Source organism: Ischnura elegans, chromosome 5 (assembly GCF_921293095.1).
Source record: "Ischnura elegans chromosome 5, ioIscEleg1.1, whole genome shotgun sequence".
Taxonomy (NCBI): Eukaryota; Metazoa; Arthropoda; class Insecta; order Odonata; family Coenagrionidae; genus Ischnura; species Ischnura elegans.
In genome coordinates this window covers 30618994-30646161 of record NC_060250.1, presented here as the reverse complement: position 1 = coordinate 30646161, position 27168 = coordinate 30618994, and the positions used below count along the sequence as shown (strand labels likewise).

At 38.8% G+C, this 27168-nt stretch overlaps 1 protein-coding gene across 2 annotated transcripts in view; it reads left to right on the top strand.

Moving 5' to 3' along the window:
* LOC124158652 overlaps positions 1-21644 on the top strand; it is a 911695-nt gene extending 890051 nt beyond the window's left edge. For both annotated transcript variants that reach the window (XM_046533860.1, XM_046533859.1), the window contains 2 exons: positions 14714-14932; positions 17201-21644. In XM_046533860.1, coding sequence (XP_046389816.1) covers positions 14714-14932; positions 17201-17305 — 324 coding nt within the window. In that variant the 3' untranslated portion in view covers positions 17306-21644. The remainder of the gene's footprint in view (positions 1-14713; positions 14933-17200) is intronic.
* Positions 21645-27168: the final 5524 nt, after the last annotated feature.

The window sequence follows — 27168 nt, the reverse complement described above, 5'->3', positions numbered from 1 at the left end:
TATAAGTATGGTGTTAGAGAGGTAACGATGGTATTACAAGCTGGTATTGAGAGGAAGAGTTTACGATTCAGGGATATAATGAAATTTCATTGGCCTTACTATGATTTTTAGAGGGGGGTTAGATTACGAAAGGGAGAGTGTTTATAATAATAATATAGTAATTCGTCCTTATTGGGCGAAATTGGAACTATAAAGGCCCATATTTCATCTAACGCCTCGTCATACATTAAATATCTGCAGAAGAATAAATTGTCAAGTTATTGTTAAAATTATATGCAGACAAATTATGACGAAAGATGCATCGAAGTATGTTTTAAAAAACAACAAATCAATGCAAAGCAAAAACAGTTGCATTTACGAAGTGTAAAAAGATTTGAACAGACTTGAATAAAACTTAAGGCTATTGACTTTCGTCCATACTGGAAAAAACCCACAACAGGAAAACGCCCACACAAGAAGGGGGGAGTGAAAAACCTGCGAAAACCTGCCGAGAAAGAGTGAATGTAACTTTAATGCAATTTAAATGGAGCTGAAGAGAGACGAGGGATCCTGATGACACAATTATGCCACAAATATGATTTTTCGCATTTACAAAGCGTATGTAGAAGAAAACCTGATGGAGATATGTTAGGTGGACAAATGGACCGGAAGAACAGCATAAGAAGTCCTTGAATTTGTTATGTCATCAATTTATTAAGAATGAAAAATACCATACATGTAAATATTTGCTGATAAGAGAATTCAGTGGAGAGCCGCTACAAATAAATCTTCAAATGGTTTACCAATGATGTTGATCGTAGACATGTCCTTAACTACATCTCAAAAATAGTCAAATACCTCTAGTATTCATTTTAATGCGTTTGTCATTCGTATTGTGTATTTAAAAGACGCGCTTTGAATTTGGGTGCTATTCAAAGTGTAAAAAGATATTCGATTAAGGCAAAACCGTAATTATTGACAATATTTAAATTAGCTTTTAATACTTATCAACCGAGATCTGTATTTATTTGAAAGCCAGAATTTCTAAATTCTTCAGCTTAATAATACCGTTTTATCGTAATTTTAATATTACAAGAGTATAAGGTATAAAAATTTTATATTCTTGTAATTAAAATACCAATAATATGAAATATTAAATTGATCATATACATTGTATGTTAGACTGTGAACAAAGACGTTATATTTGGGGAAAATTATTATTCATGATATGACAAGTTTATCCTAAATTTTTAAAATCTGTTTCCAGAATTATTAAACTGCACTCAACTCTTATATAATGAAAAAAATGCTGTTTTCCGTTTTTTCATCGTCAAGGTTCCTCTTTTGTCAGCTGTATCATGAAAAAAGGTCATGTGGTGCACCCCAGTGAAAGTTTTATACCCATCAGTGTAAAATTAAAGGTTTTACAGTTTAAAATTTTACTGCTATCGTTCGCGGAGCACGTTCAACGAGTTGTAGGAAAATGATGGCAGAAGCATTTAATAATTCATGGAAGAGTGAATCCTTCTGTAAAGGAACTATATGCCAGCGTATCTTTCACTTCGCTCATGTTGAAGGCCACAGATTAGGAGTGTGGCGACAGCATTCAGGCGGAATGCAAGACTTCCATTCTTTGCTCTCTGCGCGCGAGGAAACTGAGCAATTAGCCTTTGGTAAGGGAACTTTCACGCTGATACACGCCTTTCTGCAAATTATTCGAGAATTTGTGACGGAGTTGACTTTCTCCTAGTGTTTGCCTCCGGAAAACTGAGCGGGTCTCTTGAAATAATACTCGCTTCAGTTAAAAAAGGGATGAAGCAATAATGGATTAACTCCTTTTACTTGTTTTCTTTTAATTAGTAAGTCCTGCTGGTCTTTCAGTGTTGAATGAGTTTTCGTCGTTCGTGGTGTAATTTCGGCCTCACCCTTTTCATGAAAAAGGAAAATTTACCCCATGTTTTAAAGTGCTCATGGCAGTTAGTCGAATTCAAGCCGAATTAGCATAGCTAATTGAAAGCTACAGCAATAAAAATGTCCCTTTGAAGTTAATAATTACTGATCGCTCTGTTATAAAGAATTATTCTGGCCTGGCTTCCCTTAGTGTTTCTCTAATCTGTATAAACAATCCATATGAATGGATTTTGAGAGTCAAGATAATTATAAAACAGGTGTATTAAAATAAAACATCAAATATTAATGCATTATATAATGAATTTTTAGCTCCATCCTTGAACCCCTGCTCATTAATTGTACGAATCAAAGCTGTATTGACGCCATGAAAAATGACTGTAGTTCTCCCTCATCTGTCCCCAATTTAAGCTCAAATTATTTTTTCTCCGAACTTTCAATAACATGGCAAAAATTGAATTAATGGTATTCTTTCTCAATGCCTGGTTGAAATGACTTGTGTAACTCCGTATAATCTTCGTAATTCTCTCATGAGTATATCTCGGAGATTCTTTTACAAAGAAAACCCCCTGCTTATAGTTTAAAGAATAAAAATCAAGTTATATTATCCAAAGGCATAAAAGTTATTTGAATCTAGTTATTGTCTAATTTTCCGGGAGGAATATTAATCCATCAACGTGATCGATCAAAATAGCTACCTTTCATTACGGCTCCTAGAACATCTGCCCTGCGATTCATCATTTCGTTTTTTGATCATTTATTTCAGGCTTTTTTAATACTACAAACGGCTAATTCAACAGACGCGTAAACTTGGCTTAAAAATTCGTTTAATTTACATTTTAGAACGCAAGCTATAGAGAGTTCTAGGTAAATACCACAGATTTATGGGAAATAATTAAATAATTCCTATGAATTGAAACCTTTTAGATACTGAGCTGCTCAAGATAATATAAAGAAATAGGTGACTAATTATTTTACTCGTTACTGTAAAACGATTATCTCTTTGGCCTGGTACAGCAATTGAATGAGTACCGTTGAATCTGTTTCTGAAATCTGCGAGTCAGTTACCGTAACGAGTCTCATCTAACTTCTCCTTCCATCTTAAATATGTAATGAGCATCTTATCATCCGAGGTATATACGTATCGTGTGAAGTAACTTGAAAACTTGGTGATCACCATGCATAAATAGTGAGTTTACTTCCCTCGAAGCAGAAATTCATACTTCAATGCTAGGTTGGGAGTAGGCTCAAGTAAGGGTTCACGTTTGCTAAATAGCAATGAATCTATTGGAAATGTCATCAAAGGCGGTGACCAGTGACGTCAAAATACAAGCCCTATGGAATTGATTCCTCTCATAATTGCGTTACGAGCTTAAGGAGATAGTAGTGAGTGCCTTGAACGCACGTGCCGACAAATCAGCCGGAGAATGTTTTTGCAATTAAGCTTCATTTAATTAGTAGCGATTCCAATCGATGACGCTGCGGGTTAGGGGTGAAGGCGACATCGTAACGCGAGCTGGGAGTTTCGAAAAAGGAGACTTAATTAAAGTAATGAGCAGGGGAGGGAAATAGTGAATGCTGTGATGTAACCGTGGCTTCGCAGTCTTATCTTGCTGAAGATAATTTCTCTCCCAGATCATCGAGCATGTGACATATTGTCTCATTTGGTATTATACCGATCAAAATATCATTTTTTGCCCGTAAGAGATATTTTAAGGATGTATTTTTATTGATTGTCTTCGACATTATCAATTAACGGACGAGGACTCGAAAAAACTTTCGTCCTAAATACATATTTTCCCATGTATACAGTAATAGTATAAACATATTCATTAACTCTAGGAATAACTATAAGTTTTCCAAGGAATCATTTTGCTATTTCTGAAAATAATACGTTTTTACGGGATTACCAGTGTATTTTTTATTTTATATCCCAGGGAAAACTTAATTATATGAAATAAGACTGCAGTGTAAAATCGTTCTTTCCGATCATCCAAGTGAAAGCATGTTTATCCCCCTACTTAAAACTTATCATTTTATTTTTGAAATTATAACAATTCCCTTTTTGGCATTCCTCCTCCTCCTATAACCTCATCCTCAACGTTTTTCCAGTAAGGAAATATTTGGGAATTAGATAAACGTTGATTTGGGTTACCAACTATGCGTTTTCCATAACTTTTGATGGATTTATTCTACGTTTTTAGAGCGGTGTCCTCCGAAGAGAAGTTAAAAAAACAACAGAATTGTTGCGTCATTAGGAATCAGGGCCACATAGAGTGGATTCTTTACAATGATACTTTTTCCATCATCCTTGCCGAGGGTGCTCCGCAGTTTTTCCTACGATGTCCAACCTCTCTCTCTCCTCTGCGCGAATTAAAAAAAAGAGCTCGAGTGTTGCGTCATTAGTCATGATGTGGGTCTCGCAGGGAGAAGGGCCAAGAGAGAGAGAGAGAGGCGTGTTTTATAAGAAGGCGAGGAGGAGCTTTGAGGGGCGTCCTCGAGTGTTGAGGGCGACTCGGCTCCTCCCCCCTGCTCCGCCAGGGCCCGCCTCTCTCGCCGCCCCTGGCAGGGGGGGAGGCAGGGCCGGCTGCGAGGAGGCCACTGACTGGTTGAGGGGACCGCTCTCAGGCAGGCGCCGCCGCGGAGACCACCCACCCCTCCTCCCGGACTCCTCTCTTTTTCCCTCCCGCGCGGGGCTTTGTTGCGACACCCAACTTTTCAGCATCGCCTCTCCACACACGACGTAATTGTGACGTGGATGAAAATAATCAATCCTTCCCAAGTGTATGGAGGATAGTTAAAAGGTTTCCTGCTGTACCTTACGGAATTGCTGATTAGGGAAAGAAACTTGCTTCTTCACATTTCACACTTTTATCTTTACCGAATATGGCTTTACCGAGCATCTTCAACAGAAGCTGACATCATCAAAGTCATAATGATCTAATTATCATCAATTCAAGATGACAAGGTAAAAATATAAGTTCCCTTCGCATCAATTGCAATAAGAAAAATATTTTCCTGGACCGGAGATGGAACCGTTTTGGTTGAGCTGTGGCCCGGAATACCGAAGGTACTTCGATCCCCAGTCCAGAGAAATTTTCTCATGGCAATCATCATGAATTTCACAACCTTTCACTCGGTTTTCTTGAGATATAAGTTGTTAAAAGTTACCTGGATAATGGCTCATTGCGTTGAACCCATGGTCGGAAGTCTCTTTTCCTGTATCGAGAACACTTTATTTGAGAATTTTCAGTGGACATCGTTGATGGCCATGGATGTAGTCTATCACCTACTTGCTGCCTAACACGTTCAAAGCTAGACCTAATGGTATCACTCCTCAGGACTTCCTACCATGTGGTAAAATTTTAAATTTACAGCCCACTACTTTGCTGTATTGCTCATATAAATTTTAAAACGGTCTCTAACTCAATCTTTGCTATGTTTACTGAATGGTATGACGTAACATTCTTTCTTAAATTTTTACTGTGATGGTGAATTGTAAGAAAATCAATCAATGAGGTTTTGCAGAGTTTAGAGTGCAAATAGTGAGAGACTCTGAATGAAAGCAGAGAGCTATGACGTAGAGGAGATATCGAAATCAAGAAATAACTGGCATCAACAATGATTATTTGTTTAACATTTTATGGTGCGGATACGTGGACCTTGGAGAGGATGCGTTATAATGGAAGGATAGTGTTTGAGATTTAACCAGCTAGAAACCGATTTGCGAAGTATTTTAGCAGAGGAAAGGTTAAATTAAACCGAGTAATTATTTTGGATGTACCATGAACTACGGAAAGGAAATAGAGTTGAGAGGAATCTTTATAATAGACGTGTTTTTTCCAATTTGAAATCTCCTTAGAATTTAATTTCCGCTTGCATATTTACTATCTAATTTTCAGTGGTACTTGAAAGGAAACTTACAGCTTTTTTCGTCCCTTACACTTTTTCTAGCAATTACAGACATACCTTACTCGAGACAAAGAATATTCTACCCAAACAATAACCCATTTACGGAGTAAGAGTACTTTCATCCTATTCGTTTTCCTACAGTCAAAAAACATAAATTCATCGCCTAGCAGAAAAAGGATCACGTGTTGTCGAGTGCTGAGTGTTTTAGTACAGGGCCGGACTGGGACCTCTAAAAGGGCGCTGCCTTCAACTTAAGAAAGGGCGCAGTCCGAGGGTAGGGCTGTGGGATATTGCTTTGAAATTTAAAAAGTAAATTTTGAAAAAATAAGGTATTTTTTGCAATGGTTTCAAAAAAGTTATTTAACTATTACAACGCGTATACGATAGAAGGTACGCTAATTTAACAAATACTCCAAATGATCATGTGTAATTGGCTTATACTTAACATGGATATATTCTAAATATTTTATATTTTAATATTTTCAAAGATATTATTAATATTACAAATTACACTACAGCCACTATTTACAATGTTTGAATAATGGAAAAGATAAAACTTGTAATTAAAATTAAGGCTATAAATGGGTTTTATTTATGTATACATTTATGCAAACCGTACATGAAACAAGAGACGTATTCAACTGTTTTATGAAATAAAACTAATACAAAATGAAACATATCTTTGTATAAATACAAAACAGCCTCTGAAAACTGAAGTTATCACTAATTATTGTGAAGGCCACTTTTTTGGAGCCCACTTTAATTATCAGAAGGAAAGTACGCGCTTCATTTCCTTGCTTCGGAAACAAGAGTTCATCTATAATTTTTTCATTGCTTATCTTTGTAACTAATTCTCGTTCCGACTGCATCAAGAGGAGAGCTTCCAAATTCTCATTGCTCATGGATGAACGAATGCTCGATTTTATGAGCTTGAGCTTTGAAAATGCACGTTCGCAGCTCACTTGTTAAAAGGAACTTGTAAGCCTTGTGGAGTTGCGGATACATTAATGAGTACATATTGTACTGATAAAGTATCTTGTGTGCACATTTAATACAGGAGTGGCATTTGTTGTTGCTTTTAGACCAAATTATTTCTTCATCTTCATCTTCTGATTTAGAACTTAAATTCACGTCAATGTCACTGGAGTCCTTCTGAAAGTGATCTTGTAAATTCATATTAAAGATTGGCCACTGCTCAATAAATGATTCCAGTTCTTCCTGGAGCTTGCCTTTGTCAATGTTGGGGATCACAGAGCATATTTTTTCCAATGCATGTTCAGGTATTCCATTTGTTCTTAACTCAGAGAATCTTACAGGATCAAAGCATGAAAGATCTTGATAAAACCGATTTTGATCAGAAAACCTTGCTTCCATACTGGCGTTAATTTGGTCAACAACCACATGAAACACATTAACTTTAAAACTCTCTTCACTGCTGAATGGAGTTTCTACGACCTCATCACTTGTTTCATCTGGAATTTTTTCCGTTTTTTCTGTCCTCTGGCTGGCAATTCACTCTCTATGCTGATGTTGTTGGAATATTGATCCAAAATTGAATTTTCTTCGATTTTATTAATCAGACTTTTTGACATGAACTTGACAAAGTTTTTTGCAGCATGGACAATACCTGAAAACTCTTCTCTTATTCTCTTGAGACCGTCTTGAGCTGATGAAATCAAATTCCAAGCCTGTGCATAATCTAAATATTTTGTTTGAAGATAGTCCGACAAAGGCGTTGTTGATTTGAAAATAATCAAGAACATCATAGCAGTTAGGATTGTTTCAAACGACAAAAACTTTTGAAGAAGACTTTGCTTCATTTCTTGTTTTGGAACTGAATTCTTGGGTATTTGCCACGATAGAAAGAGAAATGATCAACTCTATGTACACAGTTTTAGGTTGTTTTCCTTAATCTTCCGCCAATTTCATCCAGTTATGGAAATAGCCAAAGATCTTGGAAGTGGCGTCACTCTTTGATCTCCATCTAGTTGCACCAAGAGCACCCAACCTATAACTTGGATGTTGCTCCAAATAAATATCTAGTCTCTTGTGAGATTCCCTTACAAACACTTGAGTTTGCTGCAGTAAACAAAAAAACGAAATCGAAGCCGTCACAACTTGTGATGTGTCTACCATAACCAAGTTTAGGGAATGGGAATATCACCACGTATGAATGTGGTGTGGGATCTGCTCTTGCAGCCTGGCTGAAACGCCCTTATATTGACCACTCATCTTTGCAGCTCCATCAAATGAGTTGGCAATGCAGTTGTTGATATCAAGTCCTGCTTCCCTGATTACTTCGGTAAATGTCTTGAATAAACTTTCTCCTGTTGACGACGACTGCACGTTCTGTAAGCCAATAATTCTTTCTTCTACCTCCGTTCCCAACACGTATCGTAAAACAATGACACATTGGTCAAAACCAGAGACATCTGTAGTTGAGTCCATTAAAACAGAGTACGACATAGCTTGCTTTACTTCATGAGTGATAATTGATTTTGATATTGCCGCGGTAAGTGCTCTGGAAGTTATTCAAAATGATGTGGATAAAGTGCTCTATAAAATAAAGAGGCGACCAGGATATCCGCTTCAAAAGGTACTAAGTTAGCACTAAGAACGTTTCAAAATATTTTTCTTTCAGAAAAACTTCCTTATAATTATTACTTTCCAGTTTCTGATAGCACGAAAAAACTAATCTCCCACGACATAGACAAATGCACATTATGAAATGCATTGTAAACTGGCTGATTGGGGTGGACTTGGTTTACCAGGACAGCTATAACGCGCCTTGGCTTGCTAAATAATGAGATGCTTATCTAGCAATTAATAGAGAGTGAGGAGTCAGAGGAGTCGGCGCGTCGAGTGGAGAGGAAGAGAAGACATGACGAGTAGATAGAAGAGAAGATAGATGGGTAGGAAAATCCTAATTACACCCCAAATTGCACTGATCTTTGATGCCTTGGGCATTGGCGCGAGAGGAGCGGCAACGGTTCTTGTTGTTGCTATGTTGTGGTAACAGGGGTTACTGTCTACTAAAGGAAATATTTACTCATTCGTTGAATAAAGTAAGTAAATATTATTTTGCATATTACGACATTAAATGGTTCCATTAATCTCATGGCCGATTGATGAAATAAAAACAACATTAAAGATTCCATAACTCACCGGAACTGCCAGTGGGTGGCCGGGCCACTACTGAGATTGTTCACGCCTGCGTTGAAGAGTGGAGATTAGCGAATATATTAAAGCACTTTCAATTGATTCGATAAGCGTAAATAGAGCAAATTAACTACTTTCATATCTTAGGTTCTCAGTCTATCATATTTTTTGGATTCTTAACATGAAAATTTCTTTTTTTTATCATTAATTAGGCTCGAAGAACAGTGATGTAGTTATTTTAAAGGGTAAACTACATCATACACTCGGTATGTAAAACACCAACATAGTATACGACTCCTACATTCTTAATCCGACTTTCGCTCGTAAAGGCGGAAGGGGCGTGAGGCAGTGAGGGGCGCAGGACTTATCAGTTGACCGTGATGCGGCCTGCGAGCGACCAGCTCGCCGTCAGGGGTGTGACGCGCTGCTGTAGCTCGCGGAAAAGTATTGTATTCCTGGAAAACTGTTGAGCGGACGTTAAAATGGAGCGAATTTTGTTTCTAACGATCTGCAAAATCGTGCGCTACCCCTGAAAATGATGTTACTTCAAAAAATCGGGAAAATTTAATGTTATTGCATTTATGCTCTTTGAGTGACCTCTAAATGTTAAACAATTGAGCAGAAATTTTTAGTATATCCATTCTGCACCCCAGAGCATATTTTAAGAGGTAGAAATTAAAAATCAGAGAAAGTATAAAAAAATAGGCAACACCCTTCCGAGCAATCCCTAATAGCCGCTGGAAAAACTCGAAGAACAATCGCCTCTCGTTTGGCGCCATGTCGTCTGCATTCAGCGCCGCCACAGCTGTCAACGTTGTCTCGTAACGCGCAAACCTTAGCAATGGCGCAGCGTTTCATTGCAATCATAGCATGTCGCTGTCGTCTTAGTTACTGTATTATCAGTATAACTTGTTTTTGTATACAAGTGTTGGGTTTTTAATTGACTGGAGCACCTTTTAGAAAAGACGTACTTGCGCCTTGCGGGCGCAGGAACGCATTTTTCTAAGGGCGCACCGGCCCATGGGCCGATGGGCCGGCGGGCCAGTCCGGGCCTGTTTTAGTATAATTTCTAATATCTTCTAAATATGGTTCATTGACTCTCACGTCACTATGGGGAGCACAAGCCGCATCTATGGATTTGGGATAGCACCTTGTTACCCAAATCGCGTACGAGATGGCGTTAAAGCACGTTCCCATGGTATTTCCGAGCTCAGAAATCTTTCATGGTTGTATAACACGAATGCATCAGTAGCCGCCATTCCTGTGCTCTCCGCCCGCCCTCCCTGGCGTCTTTTTCACTCTAATGACTTAATCCCTTGTCGTCAATTCGCTTCTCCCCTCTAGCTATCCTTCCATTTCTCTTTAATGATCGCAGTAATATAGAGATTACTATTCATTTCCAAAGTTGATGTGACTCTAGCTAACAGCTGCTTCCCCGAGAATAAACACAGACATGGAGTGAGCGTGTTTGAGTTGGCTCGGAGCTCACTCTCAACGAATCGCTGCACCGCTTTAATTTGAGTTTCTTGATGGAGTGAAATATTCACTCGAACGCCTCCGAGGCATGTGCCGCTACCCAAGTCGCCTCGCATGGGTTTCCTACGCCCGCGGGCTATTCCTGCGCCCTGGCCAAACAAATGCATATCTACTGCCGTTTTCCAGCTCTTCCCCATCCCTTGCTCGCACATAGTCCTCGCTCAAGGTTTATCGACTGAGTGTGGGAGTTTAGAAGGAATAGAATTTTCCTACATATCTTAAAGTCTAAGAATAACCACGAGCTAGACAGCCACCTGCAATTTATATTGTCAAAATACTACACAGTGATGCCTGGCGGATTTGGGAGATCCGGATTCAAATCCGAGGCAAGGCAAAAGCCTTTTCCTCAGTGGAATTTTCGTACATTATATTTAATAGATATCTGTTGAAGTGTTTTCCCAATACTTATTTGTATTAGGGCATCAAATATCTTCGTAGGTCTGTAATTTGTAAAGCTTGTGATTGTTCAGCTCGATGTACGCTCGAGTTGGTGAGAGTGGGAAACGAATAATATAATGACGTTGATATAGCGTTACTCATTTGATTTAGTCATGGAACTTATTTTTCCTCATCACTTTTGATAAATTTGTTGAATAAATATAACGAAGCACATACTGGTATGTCATATTTCAAGCATATTTCATAACAAACAATTGGAAATTTAAATATTTATTTACCACTGTTGCATGAAATTTTATCTCATTTATCGACTAAACAAAGTATAACGTTTTTATCTGTAACGGTATTCCCGTAGTTTCATGTTAAATAAACCGAGGACTCGCCCTCCAGAAAACATGAAACTGAAAAATTGTGTCACGTTACTCACACAAAAATGTTATATTTTTTTTAAAGTGTTAATTGATCGTAAATTTTGTTCCGAAATATCATCTGAATTAACTAAATAAGTTTTATTTTATTTTATACGCGATAAATGATTTTTTAAATCGATGATACCGCCGTGTTCTTCCCGTTGGCTACGTAGCGCGGCGACTGCAGTGACCTCACGCGCCCGCCTTCCTCTTTCTGCTCCTTATTCTTCGCTGAGGTGAAATTCTACTACCTCCACGTGTATATCCATCCGTAGGATTCAAGCAGAACATAATTTTCATCAAATAGTAGGGTGAAGAAAAGAATGTTGATAAATCCCATCAGATCTGGAGCACGAAGATTATGAAGATTGAATGCATGACTCGAAACATAACAACTGTTACACAGAAAATATATATATAGTAATTTGACTGACTACGGATTCAGACCTATAGATACTTAATATCAATTTTATACGGTCACCAAAATATTTAATAACATAACCTAACAGGAAACGATCGTGGCTTAAAATATTGATTATTTTGCGTGGAGGTTACCAGTGTAACTTCTTGGTATACTCGCTCAGTTTATTATCCAAAAGATTTTTTATTTCTTGATAAAATAATAACTAATATCCTCCAATTTTAGCGTGATACCTACGTGTGCTTATTTTCGAACGGATAAGACACGCATATTTGATAAATACGCAGAGTAAGCAAGCAAGGTAAAGAAAAAAGTGTGGTACACCCAAACCAAAAGGATAGCATATCTTGAAAAAATCAAATATCAAGGATGAGATAGAGAGAAATGGAGGCCTGCAGTCTACCAGTCCAAGGATTGAAATGCTCTGCAAGCTTATAAAACTTGAATATTTGCCATGCCACGGAAATTACTGCTTATGTGGGTTAAAAATTGAACAAACATCCCTCGGCAATGAAACGAGCACCCACAACATCTCCGCTGGCATGGTAAATTCTTCAGTGACCCGAACTGTTGGACCGCTAGGTCTATGCATACTTTATGTGTATGCTGAGATGAAAGTACTAAACGTTGACTTCAAAGGGCGTGGAAGACCTAAAAGCCATATGCGTAAATGAACGCTTTGGATCACATATGATTGCAAATTCTTGTGCTATACCGATGGGAATAACTCGCAATTTTTCCTTCATGTTTCGCCTCCTTTTTTTCCGTTACTGGCAATGAGTGTAGAGAACCATCCGTTACGATTGTTGATTATTGTATTCACGCACACGTGCTTGAATTTATGACTTCTTTGGTGATCCCTACGGGAGAAGAGTAGAATTGTAGAACTTAGGACTGCAACTATGAACGTCTATGCCTGCTTGCCGCGTAATATGTGCACTGCCTTTTTACCTGTGGATTTCCTCTTATCATGAAAAGCTGTTTCTCGTAACATGTGGAATTAATTTCCTTAAAATGATTTTTTCAAACGTATTTATTTATCAATCTCTTGTTTAATGTTGCAGTTCTCTTTTAAATAAGAATATTTTACGGCTATATAAGTTCCTATTTGATTATTCACTACAGTAAGAATCAGTTCTAAGTTCTAAATTCATGGCGCTAATCCGCTAATTTGAAGACTTTCCGCACATACACAGCAATAGAGTCTAGTAATCAATTAATTGCTTCATTTTTTTGTAACTATATTTAGAAATTTTAAGTAAATTACATCATTTATTCGATGAATGTGAAATAGGTATTAGCTTCCTCTTTTCGGTGCAGCTTCGACGTGTATAACCCTCCATCAAGTAATCATATTATTCGAGAGGGATCTGGGTAGGAATGTCTCGTTAACTAGATTATATTCCATGGATTTGCATAAACCGCCTTGGAAATTTGCCTCCAGCTGAAAGGGCTCGGTGATGTTAACATACCAGACCGGCAAATGGGACAAGCATCCGAATTATTATACCCTTAAAATATCTTTTTTCTCGTAACACATGCAAGCTGGCAAAATATGAGGTACCTTTTTCACGCTACAGCTTCCATTCCTAAGTTCAGTCATAATATTTTTTCCGTTTTTTTAATCAAACTATCGATGATTTTTTTTCATTTGTTTTGGATTCAAAAAAACATATGATATCGCATTTGCTGGTTGTTGACCAGTTTTTTTCCATTTTGCGTAATGCCTTTACTAAGTTTTTTGCATGGATTCAGTATCATCCCCTTAATTCTTGTCCCTTAAGGTTTAATGCAATTATTGCCCTATTTTGTAATTTCAATACATGTGTAACATCTTTTGGAATTAGGTATTACTTTATGAACAGGATTGTTTAAGAAAAATACTTTATCTCTTCGAATACTTATCCTATATTATCAATCTTTATATATAATAACAAGTAATTGATGGCACTACCTGAAATCGTCATATTTAACCTAATTGGGCAATTCATTATTGCCATTTTTTCAAACATAAATTGGGCAATTATTTTCTCTTTCATTTCCCTCTCTTTTCTTACTTGTACACAATATATATAAACTAAATCTTAATCATAAACTTTTTCCATACCAATGCAATTAGATAGTTCATTAACTGTAAATTTGCACTCCCCTCCGTTACCTTGAACATCCACCCCTAATATTACAATTGATATATTTCATTTATCTTGTTCTAGGCCTTCATCTCTTTGATAAAAATAATCAATCTGCTCATTTTCCCCCTCTATTTCGATATTAAGTTCTCCAATTATTTCTTTCAGTTCTTTCACCATAGTCATTTATCCATTTATACAATCATACTTGTCACAAAAGAAAGCCAAACTACTTTTTATCTCACTCATATCAATCTCTATTCTCATCGGTCGTTCACCTTCTTTGACTGCATTCGTGTCCCCCATCAGAGCCTCCGGTGAAGGGCACCCACTTCCCTCCTACCAGACCCCCGATTGTTTATTTGTATTTCGGCGGGTGGGGCATCTCCATGTGTCCTTATTCTTCCTCGGCATAGCTCTATCCGATGAATCACGAAAAGCTGCACAGGTATAGTTTAGTTTGCCATCACACCCATGAAACCTCTTGAGAAAATCATCATCTTCTGGGGGTACTTTCGCGAACCTCGAGCAAAGCATTTCCTTCGAAATTAATTTATAAAGATGCGAATCCGGAATCTTTTATAGAAAAAATAGATATTTGTGAATTTCTTTTTTAGACGAAAACAAATATCGGATTTCACGTCGAAAAAACGAGATCTCAGGAGTCACCTTCACTTTCACCGATTAACCAAGTGTTGTTTTTGTAACTGATCAAAGCTGTAAACACATAAAACTCAGATGAATCAATTATTTGCTGCTTTATCTAAGAGGCAAAAAGCACTTCCACCATTACATCAGATTTTATCATTAATATTTTTTAATTGATATATGACGTCATTGTGTTTTTTTTTCATAACAAGGAGTTGGACTCGGAGTGCGGCACGCCTTCGACGCCGATGGAGGCGGGCAGCCCGGGGGTGCTGGGTGAGGTGGTGGGCGTGGATGATGATGAGGAGGGCGAGGATGAGGAGCGGGCGTCGTCCCGAGGCGCCGAGGAGGAAGACGAGGTGATCGCCCAGATGATGGTCAACCCAAAGATCACCACCGCCATCCTCGAGTCACAGTCCATCCTCCGAATGGTAATACCCCACGCATCCTATCGTCATTTAAATGGACTGCTTCACGCAGCCGCATATTGAAATACTTTTTTTTCTCCTTATCTTGACCTCGTTTAATACATGTTAAAATATTTCTTGGAGTGTAGGTCAACGTATGTTATGCAAAAAGTTATAGCCAACGTTTGTGTTTATTTATAACCATCATCAGGGCTTAACATTGTACATATTTATTGATATTTATCAATAAATATATATTATCAATTAATCAATAGGTATATTTATCAATAAATATGTACAAAGTTAAGCCCTGATGACGGTTTTAAATAAACTGAAATGTTGGCTATAACTTTTTTGCATAACATACGTTTACCTACACTCCAAGAAATATTTTAATATATATTGAAATACTTGAAATTAAATATATGTGTGAAATTAATTCAGCAATAAAACTGAAGAAAATATGGAGTCTCTTAACGGGAATTCAGGTCTAAATTCGATTCCAAACGGCCATTCCACCAAAATATTTTTTTACTGTCCGTGAAATGGGAGAATATCATCCCAAAGTAATTATATTTTTATTTGTAATTGAGCAAAGTATGCCGTATCGAACAAAACATATGTCCGTAAAATGGGATTAAACCCAAATTAAATATATTATATTTTTACTTAAGGAAATATTATTGGTAGAAATGAAAACGTTAAACTTAAGACAGTGATCTAAATACTTAAATTTTTATTTAAACCCAGGAAAAAACAGATAAAGCTCAGCCTGGAATTCGTCTTGAAAATAAGTGGATTGGTGATTTTTCTAGTAGTGTACTTGAAAGGGAAGTGGTTGATTCGGGTTCGAATCCCGGATAAGCCAATTATTTTTCATGGCCAATTTCATCGTTGGTTTATTTTTTAGGTTTTCAGAAAACTCTGCAAATCGTATTAAGGCAAACATTTGTAACATTTTTCATCAAGATATGAGAGGTCAAGGGTTAATTCCAGTCCGAATTGACGTGGGATGACATCTATACATTTATAATGTTAGTTATTTTAATGCTAATTACTCCGAAAGGCATCCTATCATACAAATGTTAATTTTTCTGCCTATTAGCCAAGTTGATATTGGTTCACCAAATCGCCCTCCAGCTTGGCAGTGGAATTTAATAATCCCTGCTTTAAACCTCATTGAATTACATATTTTTATTAATAATTTCTCTTTAAGTTAAGTGTTCGTTATCTCCAATTTGTTGCTGGCAATTGTACCCGGTTCATTCATTGCCAGATGTCTTTAATCATTGGTATCATCTTAGATTACATTCAATAAGAACACACGACCTCATTTCCCACCATGATATGCTTGCTCTGCGTTCAACGTCCTTCCCTAGTCTCTGATTGTGAGACCCACTTTCACTTAACAAATACTGCGGCTAGAACTCTCCCTCTGCAGCTGATGCAATTACCTTAGCGCACCCTCCCTGGGCTTTATACCCTCGATCCAAGAACACACAAACTGTATTCTACATTTAAACCTCCTATAACTCTAATCGTCGCTTCCTCTGACCACCTTTTACTTCACTCCTAAGTAATATACCTACCTTCGCAAATAACTGGAAACTTTATCACTCAGCATGCTCGCGCAGAGAAGCGGACAATTGCCGTAGTATACTATGTCAGCGAATGAATAACACCTTGCGTGGGACTGCTTCCCATTGTCGCGTGGAAAAATAAGAGAGAAAAATAAAGAATTAATTTAAATGCGGCCAATTGCCGTAATATAGTATGTCGGCGGTGAATCAGCATGACGCTTTGCGAGGGACCCACTCCTAACGCACCGTGGATAAAGAAAGAAAAATGAATGTATATGTGCATGTATGAGTGTGGGAAATGGACCGTGTGTCCTTATTACCGTCTTGCTCCCTCCCCTTTAACCAAAGCTGTGAAATGCAGGGGGGTTTGGGGGTTAAACATCCCTACCCCCGTAGACATTTTTGGGAGATACGTTCTTAAATGTTTCCCTTCCAACTGAACAGCCTCGCGACCCATCCCTTCAAATGAGCCGGAGGTACGAACATTTTTTGACGGAGAATGAATTCAAATGATCTTGGCGAGGGACCCTTCCCCTCGCCGTATGAGAAAAATGTAAAAAAATAAATTTAAATGCATGAATTTAGGGAAAGGGGTCATGTGTCTTTGTTACCCTTTTATCCATTTTTTTTTTCTTCCCCCAGAAAAAAAACTCTTTACAATACGCAAACCCGCCGCCGCCTCGCGGAACCACTAACACCATCTGTCTTGCAGGTCGCCCCCTCGCTCAGCAACCACACGCCGTCCGCAGGATCGGCCATCGAGGGCGCGGCGGGGGCCGGGGTGGTGGCCAACGGAGAGGTGGGGGTGGGGCAGTGAGGCTCTGCCCCCTTGTCCCCCTGCCTCGGGGGTGGCGGCGGGGGACGGCGGTGTCGGGGGCGGGAAGAGAAGAGAGGAGGCTTGGGGTGTGTCTCCGGAAAGAGGAGGAGGCGGAAAATGCGACCGCGATGGGTGATGTTGGGAGAGTGTTGGTTGGGTGGGGTTTGGTAAGGGTGCAGCCACGCCTAGAAAAGTTGCGGACGTCATACGGGGTGAGATGGAGGCTCGCGGGTGGGCTATGGGTTAGGGATATTAACACAAAAGCACGTGAATAGAAGCAGGAAGAGATAGGGCGAGAAAGGAAAGAGATAGTAAAGAATAGGTTAGGGGGTTTATATGGGGAGTTAAAGATGTTGGGGTGGCGCGCGCTTGGTAGTGGATGAGCGGTGCGATAAATATATGGGTCGGCGCCCGTTCTCGCTTAAAAAAAAACAACGGTTAAACTCGCACTTCCTCGTGGATTAATTTATTCGCGGGATAGAAGTGTGTGATTCTCATCAAATGAAAAATATCATCCCCCACTCGTGCCGAGCCCTCTTTTTTCCGTGTTTTGTTTCTGGGTGGATACAAAAGATGAGCATTTCGATGGTATGAATGGAGAAATGGGGGAGTAAGCACCGCCGCCGCGCCCAGGCAAACCGGGAGTAGGATCTCTTGGTGAGATAACGTGGGAGTTAAAATGGAGAAAGCGTTACTGAAACATTAATTGCATATGCAGATATGAAAAAGTATATAAATATATATATTATAAATATTTAAAAAACACATAAATACCAAAAAAGTACCAACCAACAAGAAACCAAAAAAAAATAAAACAATTATTACTGAATGATGATTATCTTGTAAATAAAAAACGTTTTAGTGCACTTTGTTATACACATGAAATAAGTGAAAAAAATAAAATTATGCGACGCCGATCAAAATTGGCGGAGGCAATTCATGTGGCGCGGGCGTCCTTTTTATTTCCTTTTCAAGTAAAATAAAAATAAACGTGAAACGAACATATCAAAACCGCCCGTGCCATGCAGACCTCGCCGAAAATTTAAAAAAAATGAGTTTAAAAAAATACTAAAGAGGAGAATGCAGGATATTATTGGGAAACTATTTCGTTTTTTGGCGAAGGAGGATTTTTAAGGGTTAAGGAAACTTACAGAGTGCGTCGGAATCAGCTGGGCGGGCAATTAAATATGAGATTTACCAGCTAGCAGCTTTGAGAACGGTCTTCCCCGCAGTTTGTGAATGGGTCAAGTATGTCTAAGGGGCCATGCTAAATCAAAGGCAATGTAATGTAAGCAACGCAGCATCTGAGACTAGTGATTCAGTGAAACCTATCTCTAACGGACGATAACGGTCGAGGATAATATGTCATGATATGCTCTAAATTTACAGGTGACCGAAATAACACCTTTTTATTCTATTATTTTTCCTTTGCGCAAGTTAGAAAATAAAAATCTTGGAACGGCACTGGAAAATACGAGGCAGTCTGAACTTATTCTGCACAAAAATGACGGAAGGATGTCACATTCGTTGAATTCACAACGCATGGAAAGTTGATGATCAGTCAACCCAACGTTAGACCACTATGTCTCCACATGAAAACGCTGTACACATTCTGCATATTATTCTTAAAACACGCATGTTAATGGAAGGTACCCGGACAGGATGATAAATATCCACGACAAGGTGGCCGCTGCCACAAGCTGGAACGTCCAGTTATAAAAGCTTAAGGGAATGCATATCATTTACACTGTCCGTAATGGTATTTGTCCAGAAACTGTGGTTTCACTGTATCTGATTCAGGAAGAGCATTAGCTTCTTTTGAGAATTCTTCTTACGTCTGGTTGAATGGATCTTGTGGAGTAGTAGCCTTTGAGTATCTGAGAACATTGTGCCACTCGCCGGGGGAACTAACTGAGAAAACAGACGTGATTTATTTTCCTTCCAATGAGTTATATGTTTGGCAACCCCTACGCGTTGAGGATTCCATTCTGCACGACTTTCCGATGCCTTAAGTTTATATGTACTCGTTTCGAGCGGCCATATGTCAACCAGTGTGAAACCTCAAGCCCTTAAACACGCCTTTGAATAATAATAATACTATTATACGTGAGTCAAGTGTGATTTAGAGTAATAAAGGAGCCGACTGTCTTCTGGCGGCCATATATGACGGAAATTCGCAGTTTATTCTCTCACCAACTTCAGCCATTTTCTTCCAATTTTCCCCTTGGTCTGCGCACTCCGGCGATTACTATATTTATTATTATATTATTATATTCATGGGATACCTACATTTGGGTTTGAAGATTCTCACTTGTTTGTGGCTGTTACTAATGCCTTTGGAGTGGGAAATAACCGTTCATAGGGATCATGCCGACGCCCACAACACATCACACCATGGTCCACCGACGACCGATCATGACGAACATATCCAAAACATAATAAATATTTTTTTCATTAGGGCATTGCACGAAATATCAGCGACACCGGTTGCGCTGAAACGAAAGCACTATCCATCCTAATTTAGACTGGAGATTACGTCATATCATAGATGAGGACGAGAGCGATTGGATCATTAACTTTTAGTGAAGCCAGTGAGCGAACCGTGTTAAGTATTTTTTCCAAATGGAAGAAAACAATTTCACGCTGATGGCGTATCTAGCAGATTTTTTTTCAATTCGATAATTGTTCGTGAAGTTTGGATGATATCATGCTGGAAACGGCGTGAAATGTGCGCGCGAAGAAAGGTTTAGTGAGCGCAAAATAGTTTCGAGATTCAATGGCGAGTGATATTTTGCTAAGTTTCGGGGTAAACGCAGGAGGACTGTGTGGGATATATATACATATTTATATATATATATATTAGGTAGCTCGGTTTGTTGGTTGGTTTGTTGTAATAATGAGTCCCGGCGGTCGCGTTAATGGCCGCCATGTGGGTCACCTCGTGTTATTTTTAACTTAATTCTTGGGCTAGCACTTAGCTGCCGGACACCGGGGGGAGTAGAGTTGGAGGAAGTGGTGTTTGGAGATGCAGGATTCTGTTTTTTTTTATCTAGATTTTTCCACAAGGGGTTCAAGGAGAAAGGGTTTTTTCGCTCTGCCCGATAACTGACCCCTTCCTGGATTGTACCCTCCCCGGAAAAAAACTTAGTCTCCCCCGCCGATCACGAAATCCTGGGTGCACACGGGAAAAGTGAGCGTTCAGAGCTCGTACAGAGCTTGGCAGTAGACTGCTACGCAAAATATCTTGAGGCTCCCTGAATGGCTTAGGCCTGCGGTAAGGCTTTTAAATTGTCTCGCAATTCCTCACTGGCCAATTGCAACTAATTTTTTAACTTCCCTCACAGTAGCCCTCAGTGTGGGCCTTATACGAGAGATTTCTGGAACATGTTTGTTATCTTATGTTAAATTTTATGATGTATGGGGCGTACGTGAGGGCTTTGCAGAATACTGAGGAGTCTCAAACATGTAGCTACCAAAGAGAGCACTCGAAAAAAAAATGAATGAGCGGCTACATCATAGGCCTTGTATACGTTATTTGACGCATTTCAGTCATGAAGCATAGGCGGTCGATGAATCCGTCGCAAGGCACCGTCTGGGTGGCAAAAGCCAAGCGTCAGTGTAAGTTTTGCAGTGAGTATTTCGTCGCGAAAAAAAGACCGGTTGTGCGGAAGCGATGCTTTTTCTTAACAATGGTATTGTTACGTAATGTTGATATTTATCTTGCACCCGCTGCAAACTCTAAATTTTCCACCCAGAGCGTGACTACCATGACGGTCTCCGTCTACTTCTATTCAAGAACTGTGCATCAGGAGTGACGTCACACTGATCACATACTGAGCGCAAGTGTTCGCTCACGACTGAATGCGTCCAATTCAGGGAGAAATTTTGCATTTTATGTCGAAGCTCTACTTTGATCGCTCACTTCCCCCGATAAAATAAATTTACTTAATCGGGCGCAAGTCGAGTCATTTCTCCAGAGAGAGAGTAATTGCGGTATGGTGATTTGGGAAAGGGTGTTTGGATGGTGGGGGAGAGAGCGGAAGAGAGACTTTCCAGCAAAGCAGTCGGTTTTCTTTTCCTGTGGTACCGGGTTCGAGCCGGAGACGAAGAAGAGTGTCCAGCTTTCGGTAGACTGCCTGCGGGAAGAAGGGGTCTTCCGGGATATGTGTTGAGGTGAATGGTATCCCGGTTGGATGAAGTGAAGCGAAATCTTCTCATCGTGCGAATTATTAAAAAAAATTGCCTCGTGTTTATCAGCATCGCCTCTGTTTTTTCCCTTGAGATGGCCTAGGTGAATGTACAGAGTAGAGTTTGAATAAATGTTCACCATTTCAAAACTTTTCCTCGTTTGATTTTCTCCCACACCTACAATGAAAGAAAAAAAATTGGTTGTGGTATCCAAGAGTTGGATCCCACACCCAATTTAAATGTTTGCTGGGGCGCCATCCATTTAGTTGGATGAGGGAGCCATTTTTAATGGATGGATAAGAGATGGCTGTGACAACCAACTCGTTGGATCCCACTGCCAGCGTCGTTGGGTCACACATATGTTATGCCTTGGATCTCCGACTTCATACGTCATGCTCTGTAGCGGAGACCTATATTCCTAGATGAATGACGAACATTTGTGACTCAAATGTCACCTTGTAGGAATAAATATTTTTTCACTCAATCAAACTGCAGTGGCCTTATAATTGCAGATACTTGGAATAATGTGTAATCATATTTTCAAATCGTCCGTACAGACGCAGTGAAAATTGATCATGATAAAAAGTCATCGAAAAGAATGATATTTATGTTTAAAACATCAGGTCATCGTGTTTTTTTTTAAGACAGGATGTTGAAATGTTTTGTTGTTGATCTCTACCCAGAAGATGACTCTATATTGTAATAAGTTGCATTCGTTATAGCTACTGCATTGATCTACCCAATAGTTAGAAACTCCCAAGTTAATAGTTATAGGGGTACGTAATAATGTATGTATTTTATTTTCTCATACCCCACGAAATTTTTATTATTTCTCAAACTATAGATGAGCATATACTTTATTTTATTCGAAAAATTTTTAATACGTGGGAATAAATATTTTTTCCACTCAATCAAACTGCAGTGACCTCATAATTGCAACTACTTGGAATTATGTGTAATCACCCACGTGGCCACTATAAAAATGGGCGTATAAGGTAAACTACTTTTATCATTTTATATGCATACAGTAAAGGTATGCCTAAATTTCATGAAATATGGCGACAAATAGATAGCTCGTCTCACTCTTATCTCAATTTCTCTCCAGAAAATGTGACAGTTTAATGAGTATGTAATGGAGAGAAAAAGTCACACTTCCTAGATACAATAGTCTTCGACTCCCAACTTGGGCAACCGAATGGTGGAATTACGTGACTCAGCCTCGATCAATATTTTTGTATCTTAAGGCCGCTATTCATGGCGAATGATTTCATTCGCATGATCATTCTCCATGATCATGCGCATGATCATTCACCGTGTATGACGGAACAATTCGCGAATGAACCTTCATGCGCATGATCATTCAGTGAAAAATACAACATGTTCTATTTTTCTCGCATGATCCTGTGAATGACCACGTGATCATTCAGCATGATCATTTGCATGATCATTCACCGTATATAGCGGCCTTCAGAGTAGTACCAGCTCTGCCAATAGTCGCTTCGCTTAGAGGTAAGTTTTCAACAATTTATGCAGAGAAAGTACAGGTCAAATTTGGCTAACGAAAGGAACTGTAATTAAGCTTCCCTCCTCGTGCTTACAGAAGTCCTCTTGCTAATCAAAACAGAAGTCAATATCTCCTCCAGCTATGTATTAACATGATCACCAGTCGATCATCCACATAAATCATTCCAACCTTTTCATCTTACTTGTTCACCCAAGTTGAACCTGAATTATAATAAAGTAGAATACATTAAAATTTAATATATAAATCAAAAAGCCCTTAACCCAGCGACACAAACAGTGCGTTTGTTTGATTTTAAGTTTTTCACCTATTCAAATACAGTTTCAAAAATCAAAAGACCCTTACTTTGGTGGGAAAGCATCGCTCATAACATGGAAAGAGGTTCGGAGAGTCTTTGACATCATCGATAACTCCTGTCCATTCATCATCGGGGATAAACATCATCAGCCTTCCATTACATTCCCACGGATCCATAGCCGTGTAACGAACGTTTTGAAAAGGGCGGAAATTTTCGCAATTATTGGCTTTTAATTTAAACCTGTGTGGCCAAAATGAGAATTTCCGTTCGACAAAAATCCATTTCCTAATCCATCTATCAGTTTCATGAGCTTGTACGAAATCAGGTCAAAAGAAACGACGACACTGCAGACGCTCTTAAGTGTACCATTACGGCTCGTGGATGGCATTTTTCGATCAAGCGGACTTGGACAAACTCCGAGAGGGGATATGGGGCGGAACTAGGCATTGCAGAACCACGTCGTTGAATAGTCCCGTGAGCATAACGGGGCGAGTCACAGCGGGCGCTTGGGCTGCATTGGCCAACTCTCTGCCGGCCGAATGAACTTGATCAGCTAATGGGATTCAATCCGCGAGTCAGTTCGACTGAGTGCTGCAATCTGGCTGATTCATGCCACTCGTCCCACAGTCGATCGCTCGCCGGCTGACTGCTTTGCGTGTTCTTGCTTATCGCCACAGGGGTTCGCCCGATGATATTGCGGACAACAGACGCCCCTTTCTCATCCCAGCTAAGCAAATCGGAGAGTTGGATTTAGCCGACTGACGACCTTCGCGTCTAGGGATTTAAGCACATGCGTATTTATAATGAAAATTTTCTGCTGTGAGGGGGTAAAAAACTCAATTCAGGCAATGATTATATGTTACTCTTCCATTATGAGATTTAACTTGAAGGTTGGTTTGGATAGAAGAGGATCGATTTCGCCGCAGACTGAAACACCGGCGCGGCGCCTGAAGTTTATACATTCTGGGAAGGAGAGCCAGGTCCTTTTCCTGGGCCAAGTCGGACTTTGAGGATATATTTTTTTTAAGGATGCCTGAAGGCATCGCCCATAATTTGAACTGAGAAATATTTGATCTGATGCTCAAAGCTCTACCCACTATTGAGAAAATATAGCTATTAAAAAAACATGCTTCAAAACACAAGCTTGCTCCTGACTGGTGTCTATGCCTCTGGCCTCAGAGGTGTGTGAATTTCATAAATTTTAAATGACTGGGTAGGAGGGTTTGTTTCTTTTTCTAAGCCTTCGTACACCACGGGCAGGCTAATATCAGAAATCAAAACATTTCTGACAGTACCTGTACCCAGAAGGCCCTTGGCTCACCTATAAAATATAAGAATCACACCATCAGATTATGAGTTCAAAAAGTTGAGGAAATATGTAATATTCCTTTTTAAATCCATGCACCACTTAGTAATAAAATGTGTTGCATAAATCTTCTATCTTTGACCGCAAAAAATGAGCATATCTGCCAGACTATGTATTTCCCCTTTCACTAAAATCTATTATATGCTCTGTAAAGGCTTGAATAAATCAATTTAAAATGGTAAAGGTGTTTTATCAATGCAGTACATAAATAAAATTACCTTCTATATCATCAGAGGGAAATGAATTTTAAAATTTACAAATTTGAATTATTTATACTGATTTTCAAATCTGCTTTAGCAAAATTGACATTTATTAATCATTAATTGCATTGGATAAAGGAATTAAAATTCAAAATATTGGAAGCATTTTAAATCAAAGTGCAGCTGCTGATTTCCAGGGGAGAGTGGTAAATGACTCGTCCCCCAAATTTTCAATAAATGAGTAGGTTATGACTTTACAATTTTTACCAAGCTTAAGTTTAGATAATATATAGAATACGGTCTACATATGACATCTCCTGCTTAGTGCAATAGATCTACAAAGGAAATAGTAAATGAATCAAAGTCAAGCTGCATGTATCACCAGTGGCGCCGACTCCATGGGGCTTGAGGGGGCTCCAGCCCCCTCAAAAATTCATTATGGGTGTGAGTAAAAAATGTGTCAGGCTTGATAATTTTCCCTGGAGTGTCCAGATATCGAGATTCGAGTTATCAGGGTTCTAATGTTGATCATACGACTCTTCTAAAATGCTTAAAAAACTTAAAACTCACTACTAATAAAATTTCCCGGGGAAAGATCCCCAGTTTGGGCCCCCCCAATATTTTTTGTAATTCGGCGTCCCTGTGTATCACGTATAGTATTAAAAGTTAACATAACTTATTAGTAGCACACTTAACTTATTCATGATGTTGGGGCTTGGGGAAGTGGTTCTTCCCACCAAATTTTGTTTGTATTCACCTCTGTTGTTCTGAGTCCATAGAATTAAGGTACATACATAATGGGAGGTGTTATTTCTTTTTACCCTGCTTATCAATATGACATAAGTTAAGAGCATATTGGAAAGAGTCGTTTTCACTGCTGTAATGGCCATATAGTTGACTTTTGTATTAGGACAAGATCAGTATGGTGCCCGAAGTTGAGTACCTCAAAATATTTGATCACGATTACTTTGTTTGATAAAAGAAAAAAAAAGATATTGAAATATCATGAATTAAAAGATTACTTTTACAAATGAAGTTTTTTCGGTTATAAAAAGTGTAAAAATTAGTTTAAAACCCTCTACTAAGAATCCTCTTTTTATAAAAATTTGCACTCCTCGTTTTGGGCCCCCCACCCTCCTACGAATTTCCTAGCTACACCACTGCCTGCTAGGTCTCCAAATATATTTATTGGTTAGGCCCATAGAGGGGAAGGCAGGAGGGTACAAAGACCAAAGAGATGTGCAGAATAACCTTGTGTCATGGGGATTATTGTGTGCTTTGGAATAAGCTTTTGAAATTGAATTTTGAAAGAAATATATTAACTGAGGTAAACCTTCCACAATGAATAAAAACGATTAAGCAGTTAAATATACATAGTTTGATTCCTCTGTATTCATCCAGGTTCAAATGGAGAGAGGACATAATATCTCCATTTTTTTCATGGCGGCTGGGCCCAATAAGAATACTTGGGAGTTTGTGGCCTCTGTAATGATTAAAGGTTTCATTCCAAGTTTATATTAACACCAAGTTGCTGTGATTAAACTGCCACCAGCAGTTGAGGAGCAAAAATAGGTCATAAAAGGTTTGAGACGGCTTTGCCCTGTCCTTTTTAATTTCCAATGGTTGTATTGAGACATTGATAAAATATATCGAAGAGAGGGCTGTAAGAGTATATCTCCATGGTAAAATTATATCACCCTGAATTTTTTGTGGTGTAGCAGACACAGAGATTTTTGAAGAAAAGGTATTCCAGGAAAAATGAGCAGATATCAGCTGGATATCAATTCAACGAACATTAAAATAGCGAGAGTGTGTAGCAGGATAGAAAATATTAATAAAATAGCAAAATAAGCTTGAAAATAGAAACCAGTGATTAATGTACAATCAAAAACTTGAAGAGGTGAAAAAAATTAAATCATCAGGGAAGCTGAGTACCTAGAGAGATGGAATAATCTAGAAATAAATTTTCAGAAATTCAGTCTTGTCAAAGAGTGCAATCAACAAAAATAAAATTTCTACTTACCCATCATATAACAAGAAATAAGTAGCACAAATATTCATTAAAAATTCCATTTGGAGCTTACTTCTCCAATGATTCCAAGAATGGTGGAAATCAAATGGGTTGACCAAGTAAGTGATGAGAAATCACTAATGCCTGTGTGCAAAAGAGAATAATTATGAAAGCTATGAGAATACTGCAGAACTACTATATGAGGCACATGATGGTATGGTGACTGCAATCAGCTAAGGGCAAGTAGACAACAACAGTGACAAGGGAAGGCCGTGAAT